At 39.5% G+C, this 25,757-nt stretch overlaps 2 protein-coding genes across 37 annotated transcripts in view; both read right to left on the bottom strand.

The window, feature by feature from the left end:
• Window positions 1-25,757, bottom strand: part of LOC127676136 (myoferlin-like) — a 106,230-nt gene that overhangs the window by 11,573 nt on the left and 68,900 nt on the right. For 3 of the 34 annotated variants that reach the window (XM_052172095.1, XM_052172094.1, XM_052172093.1), the window contains exons 2-3: window positions 12,367-12,472; window positions 11,154-11,293 (exon numbers count right to left, since the gene is read on the bottom strand). The exons of 19 other annotated variants lie outside the window; for them this stretch is intronic. In XM_052172095.1, coding sequence (XP_052028055.1) covers window positions 11,154-11,293; window positions 12,367-12,385 — 159 coding nt within the window. In that variant the 5' untranslated portion in view covers window positions 12,386-12,472. Of the gene's footprint in view, window positions 1-3,738; window positions 3,864-4,764; window positions 5,264-11,153; window positions 11,294-12,366; window positions 12,786-12,892; window positions 12,975-13,447; window positions 13,545-13,637; window positions 13,702-25,757 lie in introns of those variants that run through there. 12 more of the 34 variants (XM_052172096.1, XM_052172092.1, XM_052172101.1 and 9 more) reach the window with 12 other exon arrangements.
• The window catches only part of LOC127676135 (myoferlin-like), a 68,417-nt gene continuing 67,968 nt past the window's right edge, over window positions 25,309-25,757 (bottom strand). For all 3 annotated transcript variants that reach the window (XM_052172062.1, XM_052172065.1, XM_052172069.1), the window contains one exon: window positions 25,309-25,653. The gene's annotated coding sequence lies outside the window, so the exon portion shown is untranslated. The remainder of the gene's footprint in view (window positions 25,654-25,757) is intronic.

Raw genomic sequence — 25,757 nt, 5'->3', positions numbered from 1 at the left:
GGTCTCTCACCCACTCCCATTCTCCTTCTTTCATTAAGGTTGTTCAGTGTGAACAGAAGGAGCCTGGATGTAATTGCATGCTGACGACAACTAAAACCCCAAATCAAGAAATAAACAAAAGCCCACAGAATATTGTAATAGCTAGAAGGTCATCATGGCATTTCTCCACAACCCTTAGATCTGAATGATTTATTTATTTACTTATTTATCTATTTGTTTATTTTTGTTTTTTCGAGACAGGGTTTCTCTGTGTAGCCCTGGCTGTCCTGGAAATCACTCTGTAGACCAGGCTGGCCTCGAACTCAGAAATCTATCTGCCTCTGCCTCCCAAGCAGATGACATATTTAAAACTCAGGTACAGTCTATGACTGCTCAGGCTCATTGTCACCAAGAGGTCAGTCACCTTCTTCAGCTTTCCTTGAAGGTCCACACGACACATGTAGCTTTCCTCCTGGGCAATCCTGCACTAAGCAGTACATGGGGATGTCCCACTTTCCCACCTGCCTGCTTCTCTTTTTTTCTCTCTCCTAATTTATCCTCACCATGTGGTAAAAATCTTTATAGAGTTGAATATGTTGTAAAGTGGACATAAAGACTCCAGCCAGAGCCGGGCGTGGAGGGGCACACCTGTAATCCCAGCACTTGGGAGGCAGAGGCAGGTGGATTTCTGAGTTCGAGGCCAGCCTGGTCTACAGAGTGAATTCCAGGACAGCCAGGACTACACAGAGGAATCCTGTCTCAAAAAACCAAAAAAAAAAAAAAAAAAAAAAAAAAAGACTCTAGCCAGGGCTGTAGTGCAGGGAGTGGGAGTCCATTTCTTTGAGTTCCATGTCTGCTGTAAAAACCAGCAGAAAATGGGTTTGCCCTGTGTCTCTCAGCATGAACTCATGGAATCCAAATAAAGAAGCTCTCCTGAAGAGCCAACAAAGAGCCTGCTGTATTGGATTTAGCTTGACAAGTCAGAATGAGAGGCCAAGGCATTTGGTTACTCTTAATCCTTTTGGCTAGTAAACTGGTATAATTATATCTTAATCCATCTGGTCATCCATAACAGAAATACCATACCATCATCTGTATAACAAATAAATGGTGACTATGTATTTGTCCCAGTTCTGGATAACTGATATATCAGATATCTAATAAAGGACCTTTTCTTGGCCTTTGTTCTCAATATGTCTTCATGTGGTAGGAGTAATCTCATCTCCAGGGCATTATTTCTAAGGTGACTAATGCCCTTTTGAGGCTAGAGCTTTCATCCTCTGATCACCACTGGAAAGCCCTAATTCCTAACTCCTTTACTCTGGAGGTTAGATTTGAACATATGACTTTAGGGGTGACAAAAATGCTCAGGTCATACTAACTTACAAGGTCTGCTTCTGAGATTATAGCAATTCTCTGAATACAACAGCCTCATCACATTTTGGGATATTCCCAAGAATTATAACAAAGTAATTGAAAATTAGGAGTAGGGGGGACATTTTCTGATCTTAATGCAAAGTTGCTGTACCTGTGTTGGGATGAATGGACCACAGAGCCTCCCTCTCCCTGCTGACCATGCCGTGTGGTTGAAAAGGTCTAGGGGGGCATTCATATACTCGCCTTTGATGATACTTGATTTAAGGTCTCATCTTAGCACAACCATTCTATGCTATACACCAAGAGAATGAGATAACTCAGGAGTTATCAAAACCCAAAGTCACGAATGGTGCTAAGGCATTTACTGGAGAATTTTTTTTTTTTTTAATGTCTGGGGTTAGGTGATGGAGAAGGACTAGTGATTTCTTAGCAGTTATTTCCTAATGGTTTACTTTGATAGCCTGTGAACCTGCCTTAAGAGATTGGCTAAGTATGAGAAAAGCTGTAAGCAGTTCTGGATTCTAGAGGCAGACATGTGAACATACATCCAAGACAGATCACACATCCTTCCTCTTGGTAATCTTCATGCATGGATTTAACAGCAAATGGCTACTATAGTTCTTTCACTATTTATATTACCTAAATGGAGTCATCCTATATGGTAACATAAACTTCCAGGACAGCATTTTTGACCAGGCTATGACCTTGGCTAACTTGCCTCCCCCCCCCCCCCCCGCCTCCCTGTGTACAGCTGTACCCTGTACCTTGTTCCCAGGAGAGTCAAAGTGAGGGGGTAAAGAGAAAGGTAGTCTTGGGAAGAAGGGGGGAACATTAGCCTCTGCTCTGGAAGGAGCCAAAGGACTGAAATTGGTGCAACCCAAAGGCTGAGCTCCTAATGTCCCAAACTCCAAATGTGTATGATGCAAAAGTCCATCAGCACTGCTTCAGCTACCAGCCTGACCTAATCGTCCTGCTGGCAGTCCATGAACAAGGCCTTGGAGGGTGGGGGAGGGAAGAATCTCTGCTGCTGTAAGTGGCTATTCTTCCTGTTGGTCATCATGAAAGGGGTCAGACTTTATAACTGCCAGACATTAGTTGACTTCAAGAAAGAAAACTGCACTGGCTCAGCAGAGAACTCTTCAGACCTGGACCTGAGAGCAGAGATAAGAATGTGCCCAAAGCACTGACTGGGCCAAGCTTTAAGAAGGCAGATTGGAAATGGACTGGAAGGCTGATAAACAGAGACTGAGAGAGCTGCCCCAGGTCACGGCTCTGACAGCAGCCACTTCATGTCAGCCGTCCTGCTGTTTACTTGGCTCAGAGCTGACATCTTTTCTAAAGTTGCTGCTTGGTTTCTCAATAACATGGGAAAATGAGAGAAATGTTCAGTTCTCCCAATGGAGGGTGTGGCACCCTGAGGGAGTTGGTGGCCCAGGGCAATCTAAAACGAGCCAGGAGAGACCTGGACAGAGGAGTGTCTGAGAGTCAGCTACTCTGCCAAACAGCTCAGATTTGTGTGTCCCAAGAACATTGACCTGAGAGTCTCAGAAAGAGAGAGGTGAACTTAGAAGACTTTCTGGCTTGAAGTAAAAAGGGACTTAAAGCCATTGTAATGCCAGCAGGAAGCAGGCCTGCCCTTATCGCTATGAAGCCTCAGATGTAGCAGCTGCCTGTGAAAGTAGAAATGGGGTAACTCTGGTACCTAAGCCATCCAGGGGAAGAGCTCTTCCTCACAACCTCTCCACCTAAGGGCACTGTTTGCCTACTCTGTCCTTATAAACATATATATGGTGGCCAGTCTTTATCTCAAGAATGACTGGATTAACAAAACGAGATTAGTCATGCCTATAGGTATTTCTCTGTGTTTCCAGAGATAAGGACTCTTGGATATAATCAATGGATTATCCTTTGCTGAATTTATATCATGATGGCAGTGTCAAGAGTTGGTGACAGTAAGAGGTACAGGATGCAAGTCACAAGGGAGTGTAAGATACTGCCTTCTTTTTCTGTTCCCTCTCTCTGTTGCTTTTCCACAATGAAGAAGCTCCTCAGTCACACATGCCTTTCATAATCCTGTTCTATCTGGTTTACATGGGACTATACAACCATGAACCAAACCTTCAGAAACAGTGAGCCAAAATTAATTCTTCTACCCAGAAGTTGTCTATTCTTCAATTTTGGTCAGACTACCAAAGACTAATATACCAATTAACATTGCAGTAGCTGAAGCAAGCCTCATTATCTTCAAAGGGCTGTCATGGATATATCAAGGGAATGTTGGAATGAATTTCTCTGATGCAGATCTTTCTCCAACTCTCCCACAGATGACTCTTAGACTCTCCAATCCCTTGAATCCTGTGCTATGTTCTCCCTGACATTTACCTCAACAACCAGAAGGTCATCATTTGAAATGGGCTCAAATGGGCTTGAGTGGTTTCTGGTGGTTTCTTTTCAAGGAACATGTTCAGTTCAACCAAAATTCTGCCTCTGTAGGCCACCCCTTCTCCCTAAAAAAGCAAGAACACAAAATTATTCCCATAGACAGGGACCACAGCTAAAGAATGTCTATGGATCAGATCAGGCTAGCACTACTTTAACAAACAAACAAGTCTTTAATATCTAAAGGAAGAGTCATTAACTTTCAGATGGATTCCAAATGATGCCATGAGATGCAATGGTAGAAACAGAAAAGGGTCTTAGCTTGACCAACGCTGGAGGCTTTGAAGCCATCGTACTCTGGACCTGGACGCAGTTTCTGAAGCAGGGCAGTGAAGGAGAACAGGCTCCAAGTCTCCTCCATCTCAGGTCATCGGGAACAACCCTGAATTTTTGTCTATTTATGAATGTGGATCCCTTTCTCCTCTTCTCATAATAAAGAAACTGTAGTGTGGCAACCAGACAAGTCTCAGAATCGTCAGGAAGCAAAAGACCAAGATGACTTGGGTGTGCTAAAATACGGAAGTCAAAAGTAGATACTCCTCCCATCCTACTCAATAGTGGTTGCCCATAGAATCTTCTGGAGAGAAATAGAAGGCTCTCAAGTCCTCGTCTGTCTTCACTGTCCCCTAGCCACAGCTTTCTATCATTTTTTTTTGTTTTTTGTTTTTTTTTGAGCACCGGGAGTGGGGGTAGGGCAGAAATGACCAAGAGACATTTAACTTCTACTGCAGTCAAAAGAGACTTTCCCATCTGTGAGACGGTGCTCAAGCACAGATCAGGGTCTCCACTGTCATGTCATCATAGATCTGGAATATGCATTAGAGAAGGAGGCCAGCATTGGTCATCTGCTTTGTTGATGTTTTCCATTAATGTGAAGTTGAGTGGACGGTTGTGGGATTTCACTTACCCCACTGTATGACTCAGTCACCAGGATCCTTCTCTCTCTCTCTCTCTCTCTCTCTCTCTCTCTCTCTCTCTCTCTCTCTCTCTCTCTCTCTCTCTCTCTCTCTCTCTCATATAGGATCTTGTTATGTAGCTCTGACTGACCGAGAACTCACTGTAAAGGCCAGGCTGCCTTCAAGCTCACAGAGATCTACCTGCCTCCTCCTCCTCCTGAGTGCTGAGATTAAAGGTGCCTGGTCTTCTGATCCTTTTTGTAGTCTTTATTTCTAAGATGTAAGAAGAGTAAGAATTCTCTCCTTTAACACTTTATCAGCTGAGTGGCAGGTCTGCATTAGGAGTGAAGAATGTAAATGCCTCTCCCATGAGATACTTATTACTTTTGTAAGAAGGGATCCCATTCACCAGTGTCCATTAATCACAGCCGCAAATGATAAACCAATCTTTCCTGTATTCAGCTCATCATAGGGATCTGGAAATCCTGTGTACTCTCTGGGACTTCTGTAAAGGTTCAAACAACAAGGTCCAAATGTTGGGACAAAGACCACTTCTGTCTCGCCTGTATTTGCTGAGACATAAACAGCATTATTAGATTCTAGATCTTTAACATTCCAACTATGGAAATAAATATTAGTTATTAGTCAGTTAGGTGGAATGAAGTTTTTCCTCTAGTTGCTGAATTAGTTGCATTAGTGAGAATTATGAATACTAAGGGACCTGCAGTATTTTACTATAGCTTTAACATAGTAAAAAACAAAAACAAAAACAAAAACAAAAACAAACTGGAATAATTCAGACAAACTTATCCTTACAAAAAGAATGCTATTTAAAAAGGATCTTAAGATTTTCAAGTTGTTCTTCAAATTTTTTTGAAGTTTATAACTGACATATTAAATATTTTGCTATTTTTGGAGTAAAAGATGATGTTGTTTTAAGAAGTCATTTAGATGATATACCAGATTTACTTCATATCTTCTGTAATGATGTCATTTAACCTTAAGTAGTATTGTAGGTGCCGTTAAAAATACACTAGAATTTCAACTGTGTCAACAGGTTCCTTACAGTTGTAAGACTGAATTGCTATTCTGAAGTGTTAAACAGATTAACATTCATTGCTTTCTCTCCCCAGTGATCATTTGATAAACTCTGTTTCCTCTACTTGAACTCAGCAAGATTACCCATTAATACAGAATAGTGAAGGCAATGCAAAGAAAGAGCCAATCAAGAGGAAATAGTGGATCCAAGCATTTTCTTCATCGAGCTGAATGGCTCCAAGATGAAAAAAGGCTGGAGCATTCTTGGGTGATACACAGAGGTCAAACTTTGGTACACTAGTTTGCTTTTATATCTTTAACACTCAGTGGAATAGGGGCAAGGTGTTGGGTAGGCATAAAGAATCAGAGAGTCTCAGAGAAAGTGTTCATGTTCAAAGGTTACTTAATGCCTGTGCTTCTTCAATTCAGAGCCCTCCTCTAAAGGAACAATACCATCTGCGTTAGGAGAACTGTAATGGTCAGCATTGAGGAAACTTGCAAAAAATGGCAAGAACTGCACAAACCAAAGTGCATGGTGGGATATTCCACACTAGGGAGACGTGAAAAGTGGAAAGTACTCGTGTCTTCTAACCTAGGGACTCATATAGAAAGTGGGGCAGAGATACTTCACACGTTATCGGAACGATAGATTTAGCAGTGCCCTGCATCTCTACCCACTGAGCATACACACTAACAGAAAGTATTATATCTCACAAACAATTATTTGCAGTAAAGCCAGCCGCACAGGATGATGTGCATCTAGATGAAAATAGGCAACAGGGCATGAGGGCTGGCTATCGAATGCCTTTAAACGTAGTCACGCAGGACCAACACACATCACTCATGAAACACTCTAACGCTCACCAAACGGTATTTGAGACAGTGAAACATCAATGAGAAGGTTTTAAGGCAATCCCTTAATACATTTCTTAGTAAGATGTCAGAGGATAGGAAGTTGTAGAAGACAGCAAAATGACAAAGCGTAAACTTGTATATGATGCACCCCAGTTCTCGAGGATGAGAAATCTATGTAGTAAAAATATGATTGGTTACAAAAAACAACAAGGGAAACATGAAGAGTTTGAAACATACACTGCAAAGTTAATCGTGCTCTGTGCTGGATAAGCAGCTGAGTAGCAGCAGGGAATTCCCAGTTCACACCCAAATCCCACGGAGGCTTTTCAATGTATACTAGTCTTACCAGTTAGTTCATTGTCAACAGGCTCAAAGCCAGGTGAATAACCCAAACCTGCCGACTTCAAAGAGCCCAGCATTAGAGAAGAACTGGCTTGCCACAGCCACAGGAAGCAGATGAAGTTACTGACACAGCATGCTTTTAATAAATCATTTTCATGTCCCTAGTTGGGACAGTGGCCAGAAAATGCAGAAGTTAATTTGGTTTGAGGCGATATAAGCACACACCTGTAGTTAAGCCTGGATTATGTGATGCAGAGCATGGTTGTTTCTTTGATTGCATGTGTGATGGCAGGGGTGGGGTGGGGTGGGTGGTTGAGGGAGTAGGGGTCTGCTCCTCGTGTTTTGCGCCCCTAAATGAGGCTACCCGTAGGACCTGTAATGGCAGAAATTCTCAAGAGAAAGGCGGGGTGAAACTGCCTGTAACAATTTCTGGAATTAGTTCTGATGTCAGCACCAGTATTTCTTGAACTGCTATCGTTAGATATTGTCTAGTGACTCTCCACTTTATAAGTGGGTTGGATTGCTTCTGTGCATTCTCTGTACTGGTTTGGCACTTTCTAACCTCTACTGGTTCTCTTTAACCAATAGTGGGCACATCCATATTACCCACTCAGCAGAAAGAAGCCCAGAGCATGCCTGCCCTTCCTCTGTCCCCTCTTAATCTCTATTTTCTGTGCTTGTGTTTTACATTTCATAAGGGTGCTAGCATTTGTGTTCTGTTCACAGCAGGGGCTGTGGGTTTAAAAAAACAAAACAAATCATTCTTATGACATAGTAACCATTGTAATACCTGTTTTCTGCTGAGATTCCCCAGTCTTATGATCCCTTCAGCTGAGAAAATGCAGATGGAATCCTTTCTGGCTTTCAACCATCTGCTTAAAATCATGCCCCATGTGGCGTTATATTTGAGCCATGCATTTCTGTCTAACTTTTCATTGTCCCTGAGATTTATACCTGTCTTTCTTCTTAACGCCTTAAGATATGAAACTAATGTCTTCTTTATCCTATCTCTAGGATCTCCCAGGTTCTTGACATTGGTTGGGATATTGATACTATTTTTTTCTTATTTTACATTCATTGGTGATTGGGTCTGCATGTGTGTATGTGTGTGGGTCACATATATACAGTGCCTGCAGAAACCTTAATAAGGCATTAAGTTCCCCTAGAACTAGAGTTAGGGATGGTTCGTCAGCCATGTTGAGGCCTGTGCAATACATTAACTGTAAGTGTTCTCAATCCCAGAGCATCTCTCCACCCCCATATTGATGCTCTTCAAACATCGATGCTCGTAAAACAACCATAAAATGAAAAACTTCAGTTCCTCCAGACAAAATTTTATTCTAAATTACCTCACTTTACCCACTATGTTTAATATACTGGCTCTTGCTAAACTCAATCTGCAGGTATTAATGTGCTTGTCTTCATTTTTCTATTATTATTTTAACTGCTTTTCTTTTCTTTACTTCAGTCCTTAGATATGGAACAACCCATTACAACATGTGCAGGCATCTGCAGGCACTCTACTGTCAATCAAGACAATTCTAAAACAGCTCCTGGCAAAAGGTTTTGGATGGGAGCAAGAGGGATGAAAATTTATATTGATATTTGCTTCCATAGTTAGCTATTGTGCAAAGAATCATGGGCAAAGCTCACTGACCTCACTGTGTGTGTGTGTGTGTGTGTGTGTGTGTGTGTGTGTGTGTTTGTGTGTGTGTGTGTGTGTGTGTGTGTGTGAGAGAGAGAGAGAGAGAGAGAGAGAGAAAGAGAGAGAGAAGGAGAGAGAGTGTGTGTGCCCGTGAATGTGTGTGAGCGTGGGTATTAGTGTGCATGTATGAGTGTGTGTACGTGTGGGTAAGCATGTGTGTGTGAGCATGTGTATAAGTGTGAGTGTGAGCATGTGTGAATGTGTGTGAGTATGTGTGAGCATGTGTGAATGTGTGTGAGCATGTGTGAGCGTGTGTGTGTGTGTGCGTGCATGTGCATGTGTGTGTGTGTGTGTGTGTGTCCAGTGGCCTCAGACTTCACTGTACTTGAGGATTGAATGGGAACTTCCCACCCTCATCTGCCCAAACTCAATTCAGGAAACCTTAGCTAGAGGCCAGGAGTGAACACACAATTACTACACCTGCAAGTCTTATGCCACTGGCACTGTGGTCACTCTAGAAACCCTGATTCAGTCAGAGCATGCGTTCTGATGTCATGAAATTAAGGTTAGCTGAAAAGTCAAAGGATTTTCAAATGACTACAATTGACATCATTGACAAAAAGGAACAGACTAGGTATATGACTGTAATTATATTGTATAAAATAGTCAGCTATATCTTACCATATATATGGTAATTTTATGGCGTTTAAAGTGGCTTAAGTATAATGGGCTGTATCTAAAGATCTATCAATTAATTAAAATGAAATTTGCATTGATCACCTAGTATATGACAGATTTTGTTTCTCAGAGCACAGCTTCATGACTAAAGCTTAAATGTTACCTACATTGTGGGAAATGTTTTTGCCAATATTCAGTATAAGTACAAATATGAATGTCCACCTTTCCATGGACATCCTAGAGAGGACTCAGGTTGGGAATGTACTACGAACATTGATCTGTTTCATTCCTTTTATTCATTAACGATGTAATGGCATACACTCTCTGAAGCCTAAGCCTCATTGTTTGAGGGAAAGATCATAGCATAATATCTTATAGGAAGTAACCATTCCAGGTAATTTGTTAGAAAAATATTAGAGGTAGTCAATCATAAACACAGGTTTGAATGTTTTCTGCCTCAGCAGATAGGTTTAGAATCCTTAGCCTTCCCTTCGTTTTCCAATGCCCTTCAGTATATGCAATCACAGATCTGAGCCCAAGGATCCCACAAGGAAGCTGGGACTCTTGGTGTGTCTTTATCTATGCCCATGCTTTGAAGGGGGCAGCAAAGGGCAGGGATGCCCACATTCATAGACACCACAGGTGATGCTGGTATAGCTCAGTCATCCAGTTCTAGAGTCAATAGGCCCTACCAAAGCCATTAAACTAGGGCTAAATCTATACACTCAAGGGTCCCTCAGGCCCTGGAATCTCTTGCAGTATATGACCTGGGGATCCCCAATGTCTTGAAATTTTTACATTAAAGAAGGGGACATTTAAGCCGGGCAGTGATGGCGCACACCTGTAATCCCAGTACTCTAGGAGACAGAGGCAGGAGGATTTCTGAGTTTGACGCCAGCCTGGTCTACAGAGTGAGCTCCAGGACAGCCAGGGTTATACAGAGAAACCCTGTAACGAAAAAACAAAAACAAAACAAAACAAACAAACAAACAAACAAAAAACCCCAAAAAAACAAAAAACAAAAAACAACAACAACAACAAAAAAGAAAACCAAAGAAGGGGACATTTTGTCTTCAGATCTCGGCTGCAGCTCTCAGTTATGACATGGTCACTAAACAAGAGTCTCTCCTCCACCTAGCTTGTTATAACATGAAAGTCAGATGCATTTGACCAAAGCAATGTGCAATGTGGGGTTACCTCACAGTATGTGAGCCTGGCTGGGCCTGTAATCATCAAGTGCTTGTGGCCAAGCTACCTTGGCCCCTCTGAGCCTCAATGTCCTCACTGTAGGCTGAGGCTGAGAACAGTCCATGCCCCTCAGTGTTACCATGGACATGAGGATGACATGTGTTCCTCTGCCTCTTCCTCAGGGGGCTGAGGGCTGTCATTTGAACACTCCATTCAACAAGAACATCCTATGAATGGTTACGGTGACCAATTGGTTCCTGAGAGGTTGATCTAATAAGAATTCTTCAATAAATCCCCCCATCCTCCTCCTTCCTCCCTCTACTTTCCCTTCTTTTCTTGAGCCTTAGTCTCACTATGTAGCCAGGATAGCCTAGAACTCACAATTCCCTTCAGCCTTCTAAGTGCCAGAATCACAGGCGTGTGCTACCATGCCTAACTTGATAATTTTTTCTCCCCACATCAGGTAAGCAACATTTTCAATTTTCCTTTTTAATAATAACAAATAGTTGTTTTTAGACATCTTGATGATTCTTCCTAAAAATTGGTTTACTCTATTTCTGGCCTATTTGGACAGCCTAATGGAAATAAGATTCTTAATTTCTTATCTTTGAGCATTTTCAGGTGTCTACCTTCTTTATTTTGTTTATGAACAACTGAAGCAAGATTTCTAAAACCTCTCTGAAAAGCCTTTTCTATTATTATTGTTATTGACTTACTGTTTTTGTGTTTAAAGAACCCTCTGCTGTCCAGAACCAGCACAAGATGCTGTCGAGGTCGGCGTCCATGTTGGCGTCCTGCAGCGAACTCGCCTTTGCAGCCACAGGAAACGGATTCGCAGGTGCAGCGTGGCTTTTGCCTGCAGAACAGGACACGAGAAGCAGGTCACTGTGTGCACTGTAGAGTGAGACAGGGGAGGCAGCAGCGACGTCACAGGTTAAAGTTCAAGGGGGGCGGCCATTGTGAGGACAAACACACCAGATGTTGTGGATGTCTACATGGCACGGGTGAGCTTGAGCTGGTGAGTACTGAGTTCACAATCCAGAGACTGTGCTGTGCAGAGATGTGGATGCTCACGGATATTGTTGAGACATTTCAGAAATTTGAGACGCACAAACTGTGTGCTCTGTTTGTGCACAGTGACTTTTCACAGGAGGACAAAGTCAAATACTATCTTTTTACTGCCGTTCCCTCTACCAGGGAAATAATGAAACAATGAATGGAAAATTTTTCTAAAGCAAAACAGGTGCCTGTTAATGTACAAGAAACATCAAAAATACCAAACAATGGGGAAAAAGTCCCTTTGCTACGTAATAATCACAACACTAAACATATTAAATAAATATAAAAAAAGCTACAGCCAAAAAACATTGTAAACAAAAGAACGAGTAATGTATGAAATCAGAACTATTAGATTCATATCTGTCTTCTATTTTTTAAGGCATTAATTCATTACTTATACAATGTTCTCCCTGCATGTATTCCTGCAGGCCAGAAGAGTGCACCAGACCCCATTCCATATAGTTATGAGCCACCATGTGGTTGCTAAGAATTAAACTAATGGCCTGTGTAAGAACAACCAGAGTTGTTCACCTTTGAGACATCTCTCCAGTCCTAACCTTGCCTTCTTAATGTATATTATAAAAGACAAAAAGGTTTGGACACAGGTGATGCATAGTCACAGAAACCACCCATGCTGCTACAAAAAAGCAACTGGTCCAGATGTTTTGGACAGAATTACAATCAGCCATAATACTGAAATTAGTCAGAGATCATGGCCTGAACTATGAAGTAAATAGCACCACTAGAAACCTCACAGGAAGTCACATATGGCTGATGTTTCTGATCCAACCCCATAGAGGATCCACCACCCCAGTGCATACAGCTCAGCCACATGTTCCTCCCCATTGTGGGCAGATATTGTGTACTCACCATGTCTTGATTTCAGCATTTCCCTGAGGTCCCCTCACAGCACACAACAGCAGAGCTCAGAGCAGGACACAGAGAAGCATTCAAGCTGCACACCCACAAGGAAAACCTCAGATGGAGAAGGTGAGGGCGAGAGTGAAGAAGATCAATCAGCATAAATATCTAGAAAACATTTCCAATAAAATCCTAAATGAAAATGTCCTAAACTAAAGAAGGTGCCTGTGTAAGAATAGCCAGAGTTATTATAAATATATAGCCAGAGTTAATGTAAAAGCATGCAAAATACCAAAGAGATTGGGGAAAAGTCCCTTTACTGCACAGTAATTGAAACACTAAGCATCTAAAGTAAAGCAATTAAAAAAAAACTACTACAGAAATTAACAAAATTAAAAAACAAACAAACAAACAAAAAATCAAGTTACCCTGGGACCTAGCCCCGCCCATCCCACAGCCTTTGACCCCAGCCAGCTGCAACTTGATCATTAATGTTCCTTGGGAAAGCGCCAGCCCAGAACTCTGTAAACTCTACCAGGTCTTTGTCTTTTCTCAGCCCAGCCTGTGTCTTTAAGGAACAGGATTCAGTTTACTGGCCTGTGAATTCCCTTCCTGTTTCACCAGCTCACAGCCAGAAGCCAGGACCCGGCGCACAGCCCAGCGATCCATGGCGGCCAGGCTCGGCTTCTGTTCCCGCAGGAGGGTCATGCCAGGAGGCCACTGTCCCCGCCTGGAGGAGCACAGAGAGGGTTTGCACTCCGCCCCACTGTAAACTTTCCAGAGCGAGAAGTCTGTGCCTTTCCCAGCCACTGTCCCTTCCTGGAGGAGCACAGAGAGGGTTTGCACTCTGTCCCCCTGCAAATTTTCCAGAGCAGAGCGGGAAGCTTGCGCCTTGCCCATCCACTGTCCCCGCCTGGAGGAGCACAGAGAGGGTTTGCACTCTGTCCTGCTGCAAACTTTCCAGAGCGGGAAGCCCGCGTCTTGCCCATCCACCGTCCCTGCCCAGAGCACAGAGACGGTTTGCACTCCGCCCCACAGAAAACTTTACAGAGCGGGAAGCCCGTGTCTTGCCTGGCCTCTCCAAACTCACAGACTGCTTCTGTGGAGACAACAGGTGGATAGCCCAGAGTTACTCCAGAGCTCACAGACACCCGCAGCATGGAGCACTATCTTCATCTGGATGCGCACATGAATGCAGTCCCGTTCCACAATTCCAGGCCAGGCTGCTCAGAGCCCAGGAAGCTCAGCAATCACAGCAGTCGCTAAATGCGTGCGCTCACCTCTTCCCACCTCTGCCAGAACTCCGACGAACGCGCACATTCAAACTCCCAGCCCACTTTCATTCATAAAAATTAGACAGGAAATGACAACATTCCAGGAGGCTGGATGCAGGGCGGGCGCTGCAGTGACGTCAGGGGTGGTGCCAGCGGTTGCCAGGTGACAGACAGGGACGCCAACATGGCGCCCGCCAGGGGCTGAGGTGCATGGTCATGGACCAGGGGCAAGGCTCGGGTTACGTCAGGGGGCGCGGCCAGCGGTTGCTGGGTGACAGTCAGGGAATCCAACATGGCTCCCGCCCGGGGCTGAGATACATGGGCGAGGGGCGGGGTTGGCGTGACATCAGGGGCAGGGCCAGCAGTCTCTGAGTGACTGACAGTGATGCCAATGTGACAATTTCACTGAATTTGAAGAAATATATAAATATGTGTATTAAAATTGAAGAATTTGATGTAAAATAATACACATGAAAGTGTACACATAGATAATACATCAAAACTGACTGACAAACCATGTTAAAAAATTCTAATCAAATTGTTGGCTTTCATGGAAAATACTTCTTATAAAATTGAAGAAATATACAGAAAATTTATTTAAAATTAAGATTTGGCATTGAAAACAAATACACATAAAAAGTTGACAAAGAAAACTAAATGTGTAGGCACACTCAATTTTTGGAAAAAATTGAAAAATAAGTGTTAAAATTGAAGAATCTGTTGGAAAATAATAATGGTAAAAGATAAATCATCTTTACTAAATGAAGCACTTACAAACATTTTCTTATTAAATTGATGATTTTCATGGAAAATATTTCTGATAAAATTGAAGCAGTGTATAGAAAAGTAGTTTTAAATTAAAGATTTTTCATGGGAAATTATTCAGATAATATTGTTTACAGAAAAACATCTCTAAATAATTTAAAAAATAAATAGAAATACATTCTGATAAAATTAAAGTTTCTCTTAACTAATATTCAAGTAATATTGAAGAAATATATATAGATATGTGCTAAAATTGAAGAATTAGTTGGAAAATAATAATAGTAAAACAGTAAACATAGAAAATATACCTAGAATATTGTCCAAGAACCTAGAAACAATTTTAATAAAATTGAAGATTTTGATGGAAAATATTTCTAATACAATTGAAGTAATATACAGGAAATGTATTATAATTTAAGATATCAGAAAAGATAATACAGATAAAATATTAGACATATAAAACATTTCTAAACTAATTGAAAAAGGTAGTAGAAACATTTACTGAAAATATTTGTGAAAAAATTAAGTAGAACTTGAAATAGTGAAGGTTATAATTGAAAAATAATACAGATAAATGGTAGACATTGACAGGAGCAAAGATTTCTCAGAATCCATAATTGAGGCAGCAGGCAGACTTAGAGCCCGGGCACGCCGGACAAGCTTGAAGCAAGGTTGTGATTGAGTCATTCCACAAACAGACCGTCCATAAAAGATAAGGGGCGTGCCTGGGAAAACTCCTATGGGTCATACACCATCTGGACTGGAGTCTCCTGTCTCCTGTCTCTTGGATGCAGTTTACTAACGTCGAAGTGACCTCCTGCTAACAAAATAAATCGCCCTCTTACATTGCTGATGGCCCGAGCTGTATGTATGCCAAAAAACCCCCTCCGAGCGCCAGAATCCCCCGTCAATATTTGGATCAGCAAATCTTGTGTAACCGCTCCATTATCTTATCCGTTATCTTATTTGGGCTTTTTGAAAGACTACTTTATTGCTTTTTCTAGGGTGGAGTTTCCCTCCTTTTGTTGGCATTTTCCATTTATTATACATTTTAGGACTGAATTTGTAGAAGTATATTGTGTACATTTGTTTTCGTCATGGAATATGTTGTTTCTCCATTTATGTTAACTCCACTCTATTTGGAGTTCTTTAGTCGTCTGGTATATTCATGGGCATCTCTTTCTTAAGGTTAGGGGAGTTTTCCTCTGTAATTTTGTTGAAGATATTTACTGGCCCTTTAGGTTGGGAATTTTTGCTCTTATCTCTACCTATTACCTTAGATTTGGCCTTCTCATTTTGTCCTGGATCTCCTGGATATTTTAGGTTAAGAAATTTTTGCATTTACATTTTCTTTGACTTTTCAGTCAGTATTTTCTACAGCATCTTCTACACCCGAGATTCTTTCTTCTCTTTCTTGCATTTTATTGATGTTTGCATCTATGACTACCGATCACTTTCCTAGGTATTCTATCTCCAGGGTTGTCTCCCTTTATGAATTCTTTATTGTATCTATTTCCATTTTTAGATCCCGGAAGGTTTTGTTCAATTCCTTCCCCTTTTTATTTGCCTTTTTCTGAAAACCATTAAGGGATTTTTGTGTGCCCTCATTAAGGGGTACTGGATGTTTTCCTGTGTTCTGTATTTCTTTAATAGAGTTATTTATGCTCTTCTTAAAGTCCCCTATCGTCATCATGAGATATGATTGTAAATCAGAAGCTTCCTTTTCTTGTGTGTTGGGGCATCCAGGGCTTGCTCTGGTGGGAGAACTAGATGTTGATGATACCAATTTGCCATGGGTTCTGTTGCTTATGATTTCTGCCCTTGTGTCCTGTTCTCTGGTTATCTCTGATCTTAGCTGATCTGTCTCTGATTGAGGCTTGTCTCTCCTGTGAGTCTGTGAGTCAGTACTCCTGAGAGAACAGTTCTCTCCAGGAGAAATTTTTGTATGGAAATAATTGGCACATAATCAGCTACCTCCAAGGTGCAGACAGAATCCAGAAGGATTCTGTCCCCAGCTGTCCCTTGCTTCCTGGGTTCTGATGGCTCTGTGTGGCTCACTCATGGTCCGGGGATTTGAGCAGAAGTGGAGCTTACAGGTGTGATGGAATTTCTGGGAGATCAACTCTCTCCACACAGAATTTGAATGTGGAGCACTGAGGCAGGGGATCAGCTCTGGGTGCAGGCAGAGAATAAAAGGATCATGGCCCAGGCAGCTGCTCAGTTCTTTCCAACTGAGTGCTCTGTCGGGGTCCCTTTGAGCAGAAGTGGTATTCTTACCTCTACTCAGAGGCTTGTCAGCACTCCTGGGATACCCGCTCTCTCACTGCAGTATTTGGGTATGGAGAACTGTGGCACAGGATCGGCTCTCACATTTCGTGTTTTGAATATTGTATGACAAGAAAATTTTATTTTTTTGCCTAAATTGTTTGGAGATTTATAGACTTCTTGTATATTTATGGCCAGCATCTTTTTAAGGTGGAGAAGAATTTTTTTTTAATGATTTTATTGATGACCTTTTTCTAGTACTTTGAGCTGTGTTGGAGGATTGAGACATGGTATTGGAGACAGGGGGTAAGAGGAATGGGATGGGTCATTCTTGGATGGTGTGCCAGGAGAGAGCTAAGAACTGGTCTGAAAAAATGAACGTAATAAAAATGAAAATAAATAAATAAATAAATAAATAAATAAATAAGACTGAAAGATCTCCCATGTTCAAGAATATGTAAACTTAACATAACATGAGGACAATAAGCTAAAAGCAATCATCAGATTTAATACAAGTCCCCTCACATTTTCATCTTAATTTTTTGGCAGATACTTCAAGGACAGTACTTAATTTCGTATGGGGACAAAACCTCTAAGATATCTAAAACATTCTTGGACAATAATTGAATTCTTCGCAATAAGACCATCCTTTAAGTTTTCTTTTTTAAAAGATTTATTTATTTATTTATTGTATGTAAATATCCTGTAGATGTCTTAAGAAATTTCAGAAGTCGTCAGATCTCATTTTAGATGGTTGTGAGCCACCATGTAGTTGCTGGGATTTGATCTGTATAGAGTAGTGGGGTGTTGTTAGATTTGAGGCATTTAGACCACACTTGGAGGCAGTCGGGTGTGGCATACTATGGTTAAATCAGTAATAGAATAGGTTGGAAGTGGTTGAGGGACAGATGAGAGCTGTTTAGGAAATGGAGAATTTGGGCATTTGTTGACAAATTTGGACACACAACTGTTGGGGAGTGTCTGTGTAGGTGGGTCTCTCACAGCCTGACTGACAGAGCATGGAAAACAAAGAATGCACTATACCCTTTGTTTTCATCACTCAGTCACAGTGTCAGATCTGAGTCATCTTGTTCTCCTGATCCCTCTCCACAGGCATCATCTCCAAGCAAGACCGTCCTGAGAAGGTCCCTCCCGTCCTGAATCTCCACATGCTAAAGGTGACGCTGGAACTGCCTTCTAACAAGTTCATGCGGCCAAAGCCTAGGAAGAAAGTGGACATCTCAAGTCTTCTGCTACCAACTTGATGGGCTGGTTCTTCTCTCCATCCTGACCCAGGTCTCCACAGCTAACACATTTGGAAATAAAGCACAGCACTTTCCCATTGTTCTGACACTGAGAAATCTCAGTGGCTGAGACCTCTGGCTTTTGAAAGGGAGGTGATCAACATTTGTGTCCCAGGAGAGTCTCCCGGGATGGGCACCTCAGCTTCTGTTCGGTAGAGGAAGAGCATTAACAGGAAGGCAAAGCCTGTTCCCCATGACATACACAATCCCTTGTCTGAACAGTCTAGTGAATCCTGGAGAGCTCTGGTCATCCCCTGTGATGTCACCAGTGATGTCACAACACCCACTGCTCTCAGGGCTTTCAATTAGTCCCTAGAGAGTTCACCCATATTTATGTCTGCAAGATGGAGGAGGTGTGTGCTTGAGAGTGAGAATGGTGAGCTTAGAGAAATGAGAGAGAGAACGAAGGAAGCTGGCTTTCCATCTCACTGTAAACCAGAAATGAAGATGTGGTCCTGGGAAAGGCACAGTGAGTCATGTAACAGTGAAGTGAAATTTCCTGTAGTAGGCACACTTGAACATGGCTTCCCAGTAGTTGGTAACAGGAAATGGTGCACCCATATATTATTTAGAAATAATATGTACTCAGCTACATCCTCATCTGACAGGAGGGACAGAGAACTCTTGACTAGTTTCAATAAGTAGCAGTAAACCTATTATTAATTTTACAAAGGTCTGTTTCATTTATTCTTTCCTTTTGATTGATTATTCTGTTTGTTTACATTTCACATATTATTCCCCTTCCAGGTTACCAATCAGGAAGCACCCATTTCACTCCCTCCTACCTTCCCATGGGTACTCCTCCACCTACGCACTCACCCACTCCATTTTTGCTATAGAAAACTGACAATTTGTTGTCTAATTCCCCAACCATGGTCAACAGCAGCTGTGGATGGAAAATATTACAGTTAAATAGCTGACATGGAAAACATTTTTAAAATAATTAATAGGAATTATAAATATAATACTTTCAGGTAAATTGAAGAAATATATAGAAAAAGGGTTAAAATAGATGAATTCAAAGGGAAATGATATAGTCAAAATGATAGTAGTAATAAATTCATGAATACTAACTGACAAAAGATGTAGAGAACTTTTCTGATAGAATTCCAGATGTTTGTGGGAGTGATTTCAAAAGAATGGAAGAAATATAAAGAAAGATATGTCAAACTGAGAATAGGATAGAACATAATATAGATAAAATATTACTAAGAGAAAATGTATCTATACTAACTGACAAGCAATGTAGACAACTTTTCTGATTGAATCAAAGATTTCATGGAAAAATATCTGATACAATTTAAGAAATATATAAGAAAAAATTTTACAGTGAAGAATTCGATAAAAATAATGTAAATTAAGGTGTATACATAGTTAGTATATCAAAACAAATTGACACTACATGTAGTAAAATAATCAGATGAAATTGAAGATTTTCATGGAAAATTGTTTTGATAAAATTGAACAAATATATAGAAAAATGGGTTAATATTGAAACTTGGAATCCAAATTAAAGGAGATGTAAGTAGAAAACATTCCTAAACTAAATGAATACTCACACTGAAAATTTTGAATAAATAGAAAATTTACATGGAAAAACATTTTTGAAAAAAATGAAAGAAATATATAGAAAAAAGTTTGAAATTCAAATATTGGATGGAAAATAATTTCCCATAATAGAGTCTGTATTAATGCAAACTGACAAAGCTTGTAGAACAATTTTGAGATAAAATGGGAGATATCATTGAAAATATGTGATAAAATTGAAGAAATATATAGAAAGAAATGTTAAAATTGAATATTTTGATAGAAATTGACACTTGTCAAATAGTATGCATTGAAAACCTTTACAAATTGAAAGAGTAAGTAGAAAATTTTCTGAAAAAAAGCCTTTCATAGAAAGCCTTTTCAATGAAATTGGAGAAATATATAAATATATGTGTTAAAATTGAAGAATTTGATGAAAATAATACACATGAAATTATACACATAGATAACACATCAAATCTGACAAGCCATATTGAAAAATTCTAATCAAATTGATAGATTTCATGGAAAATATTTCTGATAAAATCGAAGAAATATATAGAAAAATATTTCAAATTGAGATTTGTCATTGAAATTAAAACACATTAAAAGAATGACAAAGAAAACATATCTAAAATTTGTGCACAGGCAAACTTTAGGAATAAATTGAAAAATAAAGTGTTAAAATTGAAGAATTTATTGGAAAATAATAATGGTAAAAAGATAAACAGAAAATGTATTTTACTAAATGATCAAGTACATACAAAAGATTTCTGATAAAAGTGATGATTCTCATGGAAAATATTTCTGATAAATTTTGAAGATATATAGAGAAAAATTGTTAAATTGAAATTTTTCATGGCAAACAATTCAGATGAAATTGTGTACATAAAAATATAAGAGTTAAAATTGAAGAATTAGTTGGAAAATCAAAATGGTAAAAGAGTTTACATAGAAAATATACCTATACAATTTGTCTAAGGACATAGAAAAAATTGATCAAATTGAAGATTTTGATAAAAAAGCGTAGACACGTGGAATACCCAAGACACAATTTACATAACAAATGATGCTCAAGACATAGGAAGAAGAAAGTACGGATCCTTGGGTCCTTTTTTGAAAGGGAAAAAAATACCCACAGAATGAGATACAGGGACAAAAGTTTGAGCAGAGTCTGAGGGAAAGAGCATCCAGAGACTGCCCCGCCCAGGGATGCATCCCATATACAGTTACACAACCCAGACACTATTGTGGATGCCCACAAGTGCTGGGTGACAGGAACAGGATACAGCTGTCACCTGGAAGGCTCTGCTAGTGCATGACAAACAAAGAGGGGGACACTCTCAGCCAGCCATTGCACTGAGCACAGGGTCCCCAATGGGGGAGCTAGAGAAAGGACCCAAGGAGCAGAAGGGGTTTGCAGCGCCACAGGAGGAACAACAATATGACTCACCCAGTACCCCCCAGAGCTCCCAGGGACAAAACCATCAACCAAAGAGTGCACAGGGAGTTAGTTACCCATGGCCCCAGACGCATCAGCAACAGAGGATGAACTTGTTAGATACCATATGGGGGAGAGGCCCCCGGTCCTGGAAAGACTTGATGCCTTAGTGTAGAGAAATGAAAGGCCAGGGAAGCGGGGGAGGGTTGATTGGGGAAGGAGAAATGGCTCATGGGATTTTTGGGGGAGGGGTGAACCAGGAAAGTGGACAACATTTGAAATGTAAATAAAAATATGCCAAATAAAAAATTTAAAAATTTTAAATTTTACCAGAAAAGTATTCCATGTTCTTCAACAATTAGTACAGGTATATTTTATTTTTGTAGTAAATTAATATAATAATTTATTATATTAGTATTAGTATATTAATATAGGTATATTTAACCATTCTTATTTTTCAGCATATTCTTCAATTTTGACATATTTTCTATATAACTTTCTTCAATTTTATCAATAATATTTCCATGTTAATCCTTAATTTTAACACTTTTCTATACTTCTTTATTTTTATCAGAAATAATTTACATCAAAACTTTCAGTTTTATCACCATATTTTTCTGTGTCCTTGAACATTTAGTAAAAGTAAATGTCCTATGTTTACATTTTTACCATTATTATTTTCTAACAAACTCTTCGATTTTAACACTTTCAATGTATTTCTTTAATTTTATTAGAAATATTGTCTAAGAACATTTTCAATTCTATCAGAAAATGTTTCTACTATCTTTTACAATATTTTAGATGTTTTTTATGTCTACAACTTTATCTGAATTATTTTCTATGAAAATATTCAATTTTGCCACTTTTCTATATATATTTCTTCAAAAACATGACAAAATTTTCCATCAAAATCTTCATTTTTTTATCAGAAAATGTATCTACTTAACTCTTTAACTAGTTTAGATGATTTCTATGTCTACCATTTAATTGTATTATTTCCTTGAATTCTATTTTAACTTTTTAATATAGTTTTATTTTTATCAGAAATATTTTCCATCACCACATTAAATTTTAATCCGAAAATTTTCTATGTTCTTGTTCACTTAGTATATATATTTCTATGTTAACCATTTTACCATTATTACTGTTCATCAAAATTTTCAATTTTAACACTTTTTCTTGGTATTTATTTAATTTTTGTATACCGTTCTTCAATTTTATCAATAATATTTTCTATGTAAATGAATTTTATCAGAAAATGCTTGTGCTTCCTTCTTCAATTATTTTAGAACTGTTTAATATGTCTACCCTTTATCAAAATAAAGGGTATTTATCAGAATATTATTATACATGAAAACCTTCAATTTGAACACATATTTACATATTTCTTCATTTTTTTCAGAAATATATTCGATGTAAACCTTTAATGTTATCAGACTATATTTTGACTCAATTCTTGAATTAGTTTAGGAATATTTTCTATGTCTACAATTTTATTTGTATTATTTTCCATGAAAATTTTCAATGTTAACACTCTTTTCTATGCTTCTTCAATTTTATCAGAAATATTTTCCATTAATATCTTTAATTATTCAGAAAAAATTTCTATGTCCTAGTCAATTAGTAAAGACATATTTTCTATGCTGTCTATTTTACCATTATTTAACAATGCATTCTAATCTTTTAACACTTTTTTCTCTATATTTCTTAGTTTCAGAAATAGTTTCCATGTAAATCTTCAATTTTAACACATTTTATAAATATTTCTTCAATTTTATTAGAAATACATTCAATGTAACTCTTCAATCATAACAGTATGTTAGATGCAAAAGGTTTAAAAATATTCACCCAATATACTGTTTAATGCATATTAAAATTACGAGTGTATGTGTGTGTGTGTGTGTGTGTGTCTTTCATTCACAATTCCAAAACATTGGGGCAGGTCTAGAGAAGACATACACACCCACTGAAAACAGAACACCATCACATCATACAGCTATCTTATGTAAGTGTGTCAGGATGCTTGTCTGGACATGGTTCCTTTATAATCAAGTTTGCTCAATAAAATTAAATTTATGACTGGGTCTACTGAAGAATCCATTCTTGATATTAAAATGATTAATTTTGAGATTGTGATTAGAATTTTAACCATGAGGGGCAAAAATGTATTTTCCATGAGAATATGAAATTTGTAACTATATGGACACAGAGGGCTTTACAGCTATAACCTTCCCATGGAAAGAATGACTCGAGACCAGGCTAGACATCACTGTCCATAGTCAGGCTTGGTGGTCTTTATCTCTCTCCAGAAAACAATCATCTCCTGGAAAATAGGATCTGCATGGAGTAATGGGGTATTTTTAGATTTGAGACATTTAGACCACACTTAGAGGCAGCCAGGTGGGGTACACTGTGGTTAATTCAGTTATAGAATAGGTTGGAAGTGGCTAAGGGGCAGAAGAGAGCTGTTTAGGAAATGGAGGATTTGGACATTTGTTGACAAATTTGGACACACAACTGTTGGGGAGTGTCTGGTGAGATGGGTCTCTCACAGCCTGAATTACAGAGCAGGGAATACAGAGATATATACTATACAATATACTATATACTATATACAAGATTACTCAGATCTGACACTCTGACGGAAGAGAACAAAACAGAATAATCTTGTTTTCCTGATCGCTGTCCGCAGCCATCATCTCCAAGCAGGACCGTCCTGAGAAGGTCCCTCCCGTCCTGAATCTCCACATGCTAAAGGTGACCTGGAACTGCCTTCTAACAAGTTCATGCGGCCAAAGCCTAGGAAGAAAGTGGACATCTCAAGTCTTCTGCTACCAACTTGATGGACTGGCTCTTCTCTCCATCCTGACCCAGGTCTCCACAGCTAACACATTTGGAAATAAAGCACAGCACTTTCCCATTGTTCTGACACTGAGAAATCTCAGTGGCTGAGACTTCTGGCTTTTGAAAGGGAGGTGATCAACATTTGTGTCCCAGGAGAGTCTCCCGGGATGGGCACCTCAGCTTCTGTTCAGTAGAGGAACAGCATTAACAGGAAGAAAAAGCCTGTTCCCCATGACATATACAATCCCTTGTCTGAACAGTCTAGTGAATCCAGGAGAGCTCTGGTCATCCCCTGTGATGTCTCTAGTGATGTCACAACACCCACTGCTCTCAGGGCTTTCAATTAGTCCCTAGAGAGTTCACCCATATTTATGCCTGCAAGTTGGAGGAGGTGTGTACTTGAGAGTGAGAATGGGGAGCTTAGAGAAATGAGAGAGAGGACGAAGGAAGCTGTCTTTCCATCTCACTGTAAACCAGTGAGGAAGATGTGGTCCTGGGAAAGGCTCAGTGAGTCATGGAAAGGTGATGTGAAAATTCCTTGAGTAGGCATCTGTGAGCCTAGCTTCCCAGGAGTGGCAATTGTGCCACTGTGAAGTTAATGAACTTTCCTGCTTAACATAATTCCTGAATGGTGAGGATTCTACTACATTTGTTTGTCCATCCCCAAAGACAGGAGCTGGCTAGTCCAAAGCTAGTATACTGTGAATTTTTATATTTTTTATATTTTTGTTTTTTATTTTATTTTATATAGTTTTTTATATTTTCCTCTTACTGACCATGGTGGTGTAACCTGGGGACATAAGGAGACCATAAAGAATCAGGTAGGAAATATTTCTCAGTTTATCTTAGTTCACCATTTTACTCCCTGTTGGTTTTTCTAGGTCTAGTGGCTTTCAGACTATAGTAACACAGAGAAAAATATTCTTATGAGACCTTATAATCTCAGACCTCCTCTGACAACCTTATCCCAGAGAATGATGCCCTGAGCTTTCTGAAACAGCAGATTGGGTGTAAGACATATCTCTAATGCAGCCAGACAACTGTCAGAATCAGAGACTGGATACTTTTTCCAGCTGTGGGTTGTTTTTGACTTTCAGTTGGATACTAACAAAGGAAATAGAAAATTTGATATTCACAGAACCCAACTGATAATCAAAGAATTAGTTGCCTACAGACAGACAGACTGGTGTCAGCAGTGAACATTTGTGCTACCCTGTACTGGATGTCAAATTCATAAGATAGCTGAGCTGGGTCTTGGCCTTGTGATTTTCCTCTTGTGCCTGTTGAGTTCTGAGGATTTAGACATGCACTACCACAGGGAGCAGCAGGCCGCCTTTCAACTTCCACATCTAATAACAGCTTACAGGAACAATCCTTCCCTGTTGTCTTCTTAAAGAAAAAAAAAAGATGATTGAAAGTACATTGTGACATTTTCTAGAAAGAACAGGAACAAGGACTAATGTGTAGCCTATGCCATCGTAATTTTTCATTCCCTTTCAATCATTGGACAGAAATGATAATTAAAGCCACCTTGATGTGGTAAATATTATTTATTTATTTATTACCACACTTGAATCAAAAAGGTACCAAATATAGCACAAAGGTCTTGGTATTTATAATAAGATTTAAATTATTGCAGTTGGACTGACTATTTTGTATAGTTCCTGTTAATAGCTGTGAGATATCATTTTCCATGTTCTACCTAGACTGCTCATACACCAGGCCAGTCCTCCTGGCCAATCCACCTGCCCCATGGCACAGTCTTCTTTCTTCATCTTCTCTCTCCTTCATGGTCTCAACCTCAGACTCCAAGCCTGGGAACTGAAGCACCATCTACTTTTCTTCTCCCCAGCATTAGGCTTTAGGTATCATTATTCTGTAATCATGGAAGGCAGGAAAGAAATGTTGTAATTATATTCCCAATATAACTGCAAAATGTAACTGGCTTTATGGCCATTTGTACAGAGTCTAGCATCTTGT

This window comes from Apodemus sylvaticus, unplaced genomic scaffold (assembly GCF_947179515.1).
Source record: "Apodemus sylvaticus unplaced genomic scaffold, mApoSyl1.1 scaffold_66, whole genome shotgun sequence".
Lineage (NCBI taxonomy): Eukaryota > Metazoa > Chordata > Mammalia > Rodentia > Muridae > Apodemus > Apodemus sylvaticus.
This window is presented reverse-complemented; position numbering and strand designations above follow the sequence as displayed.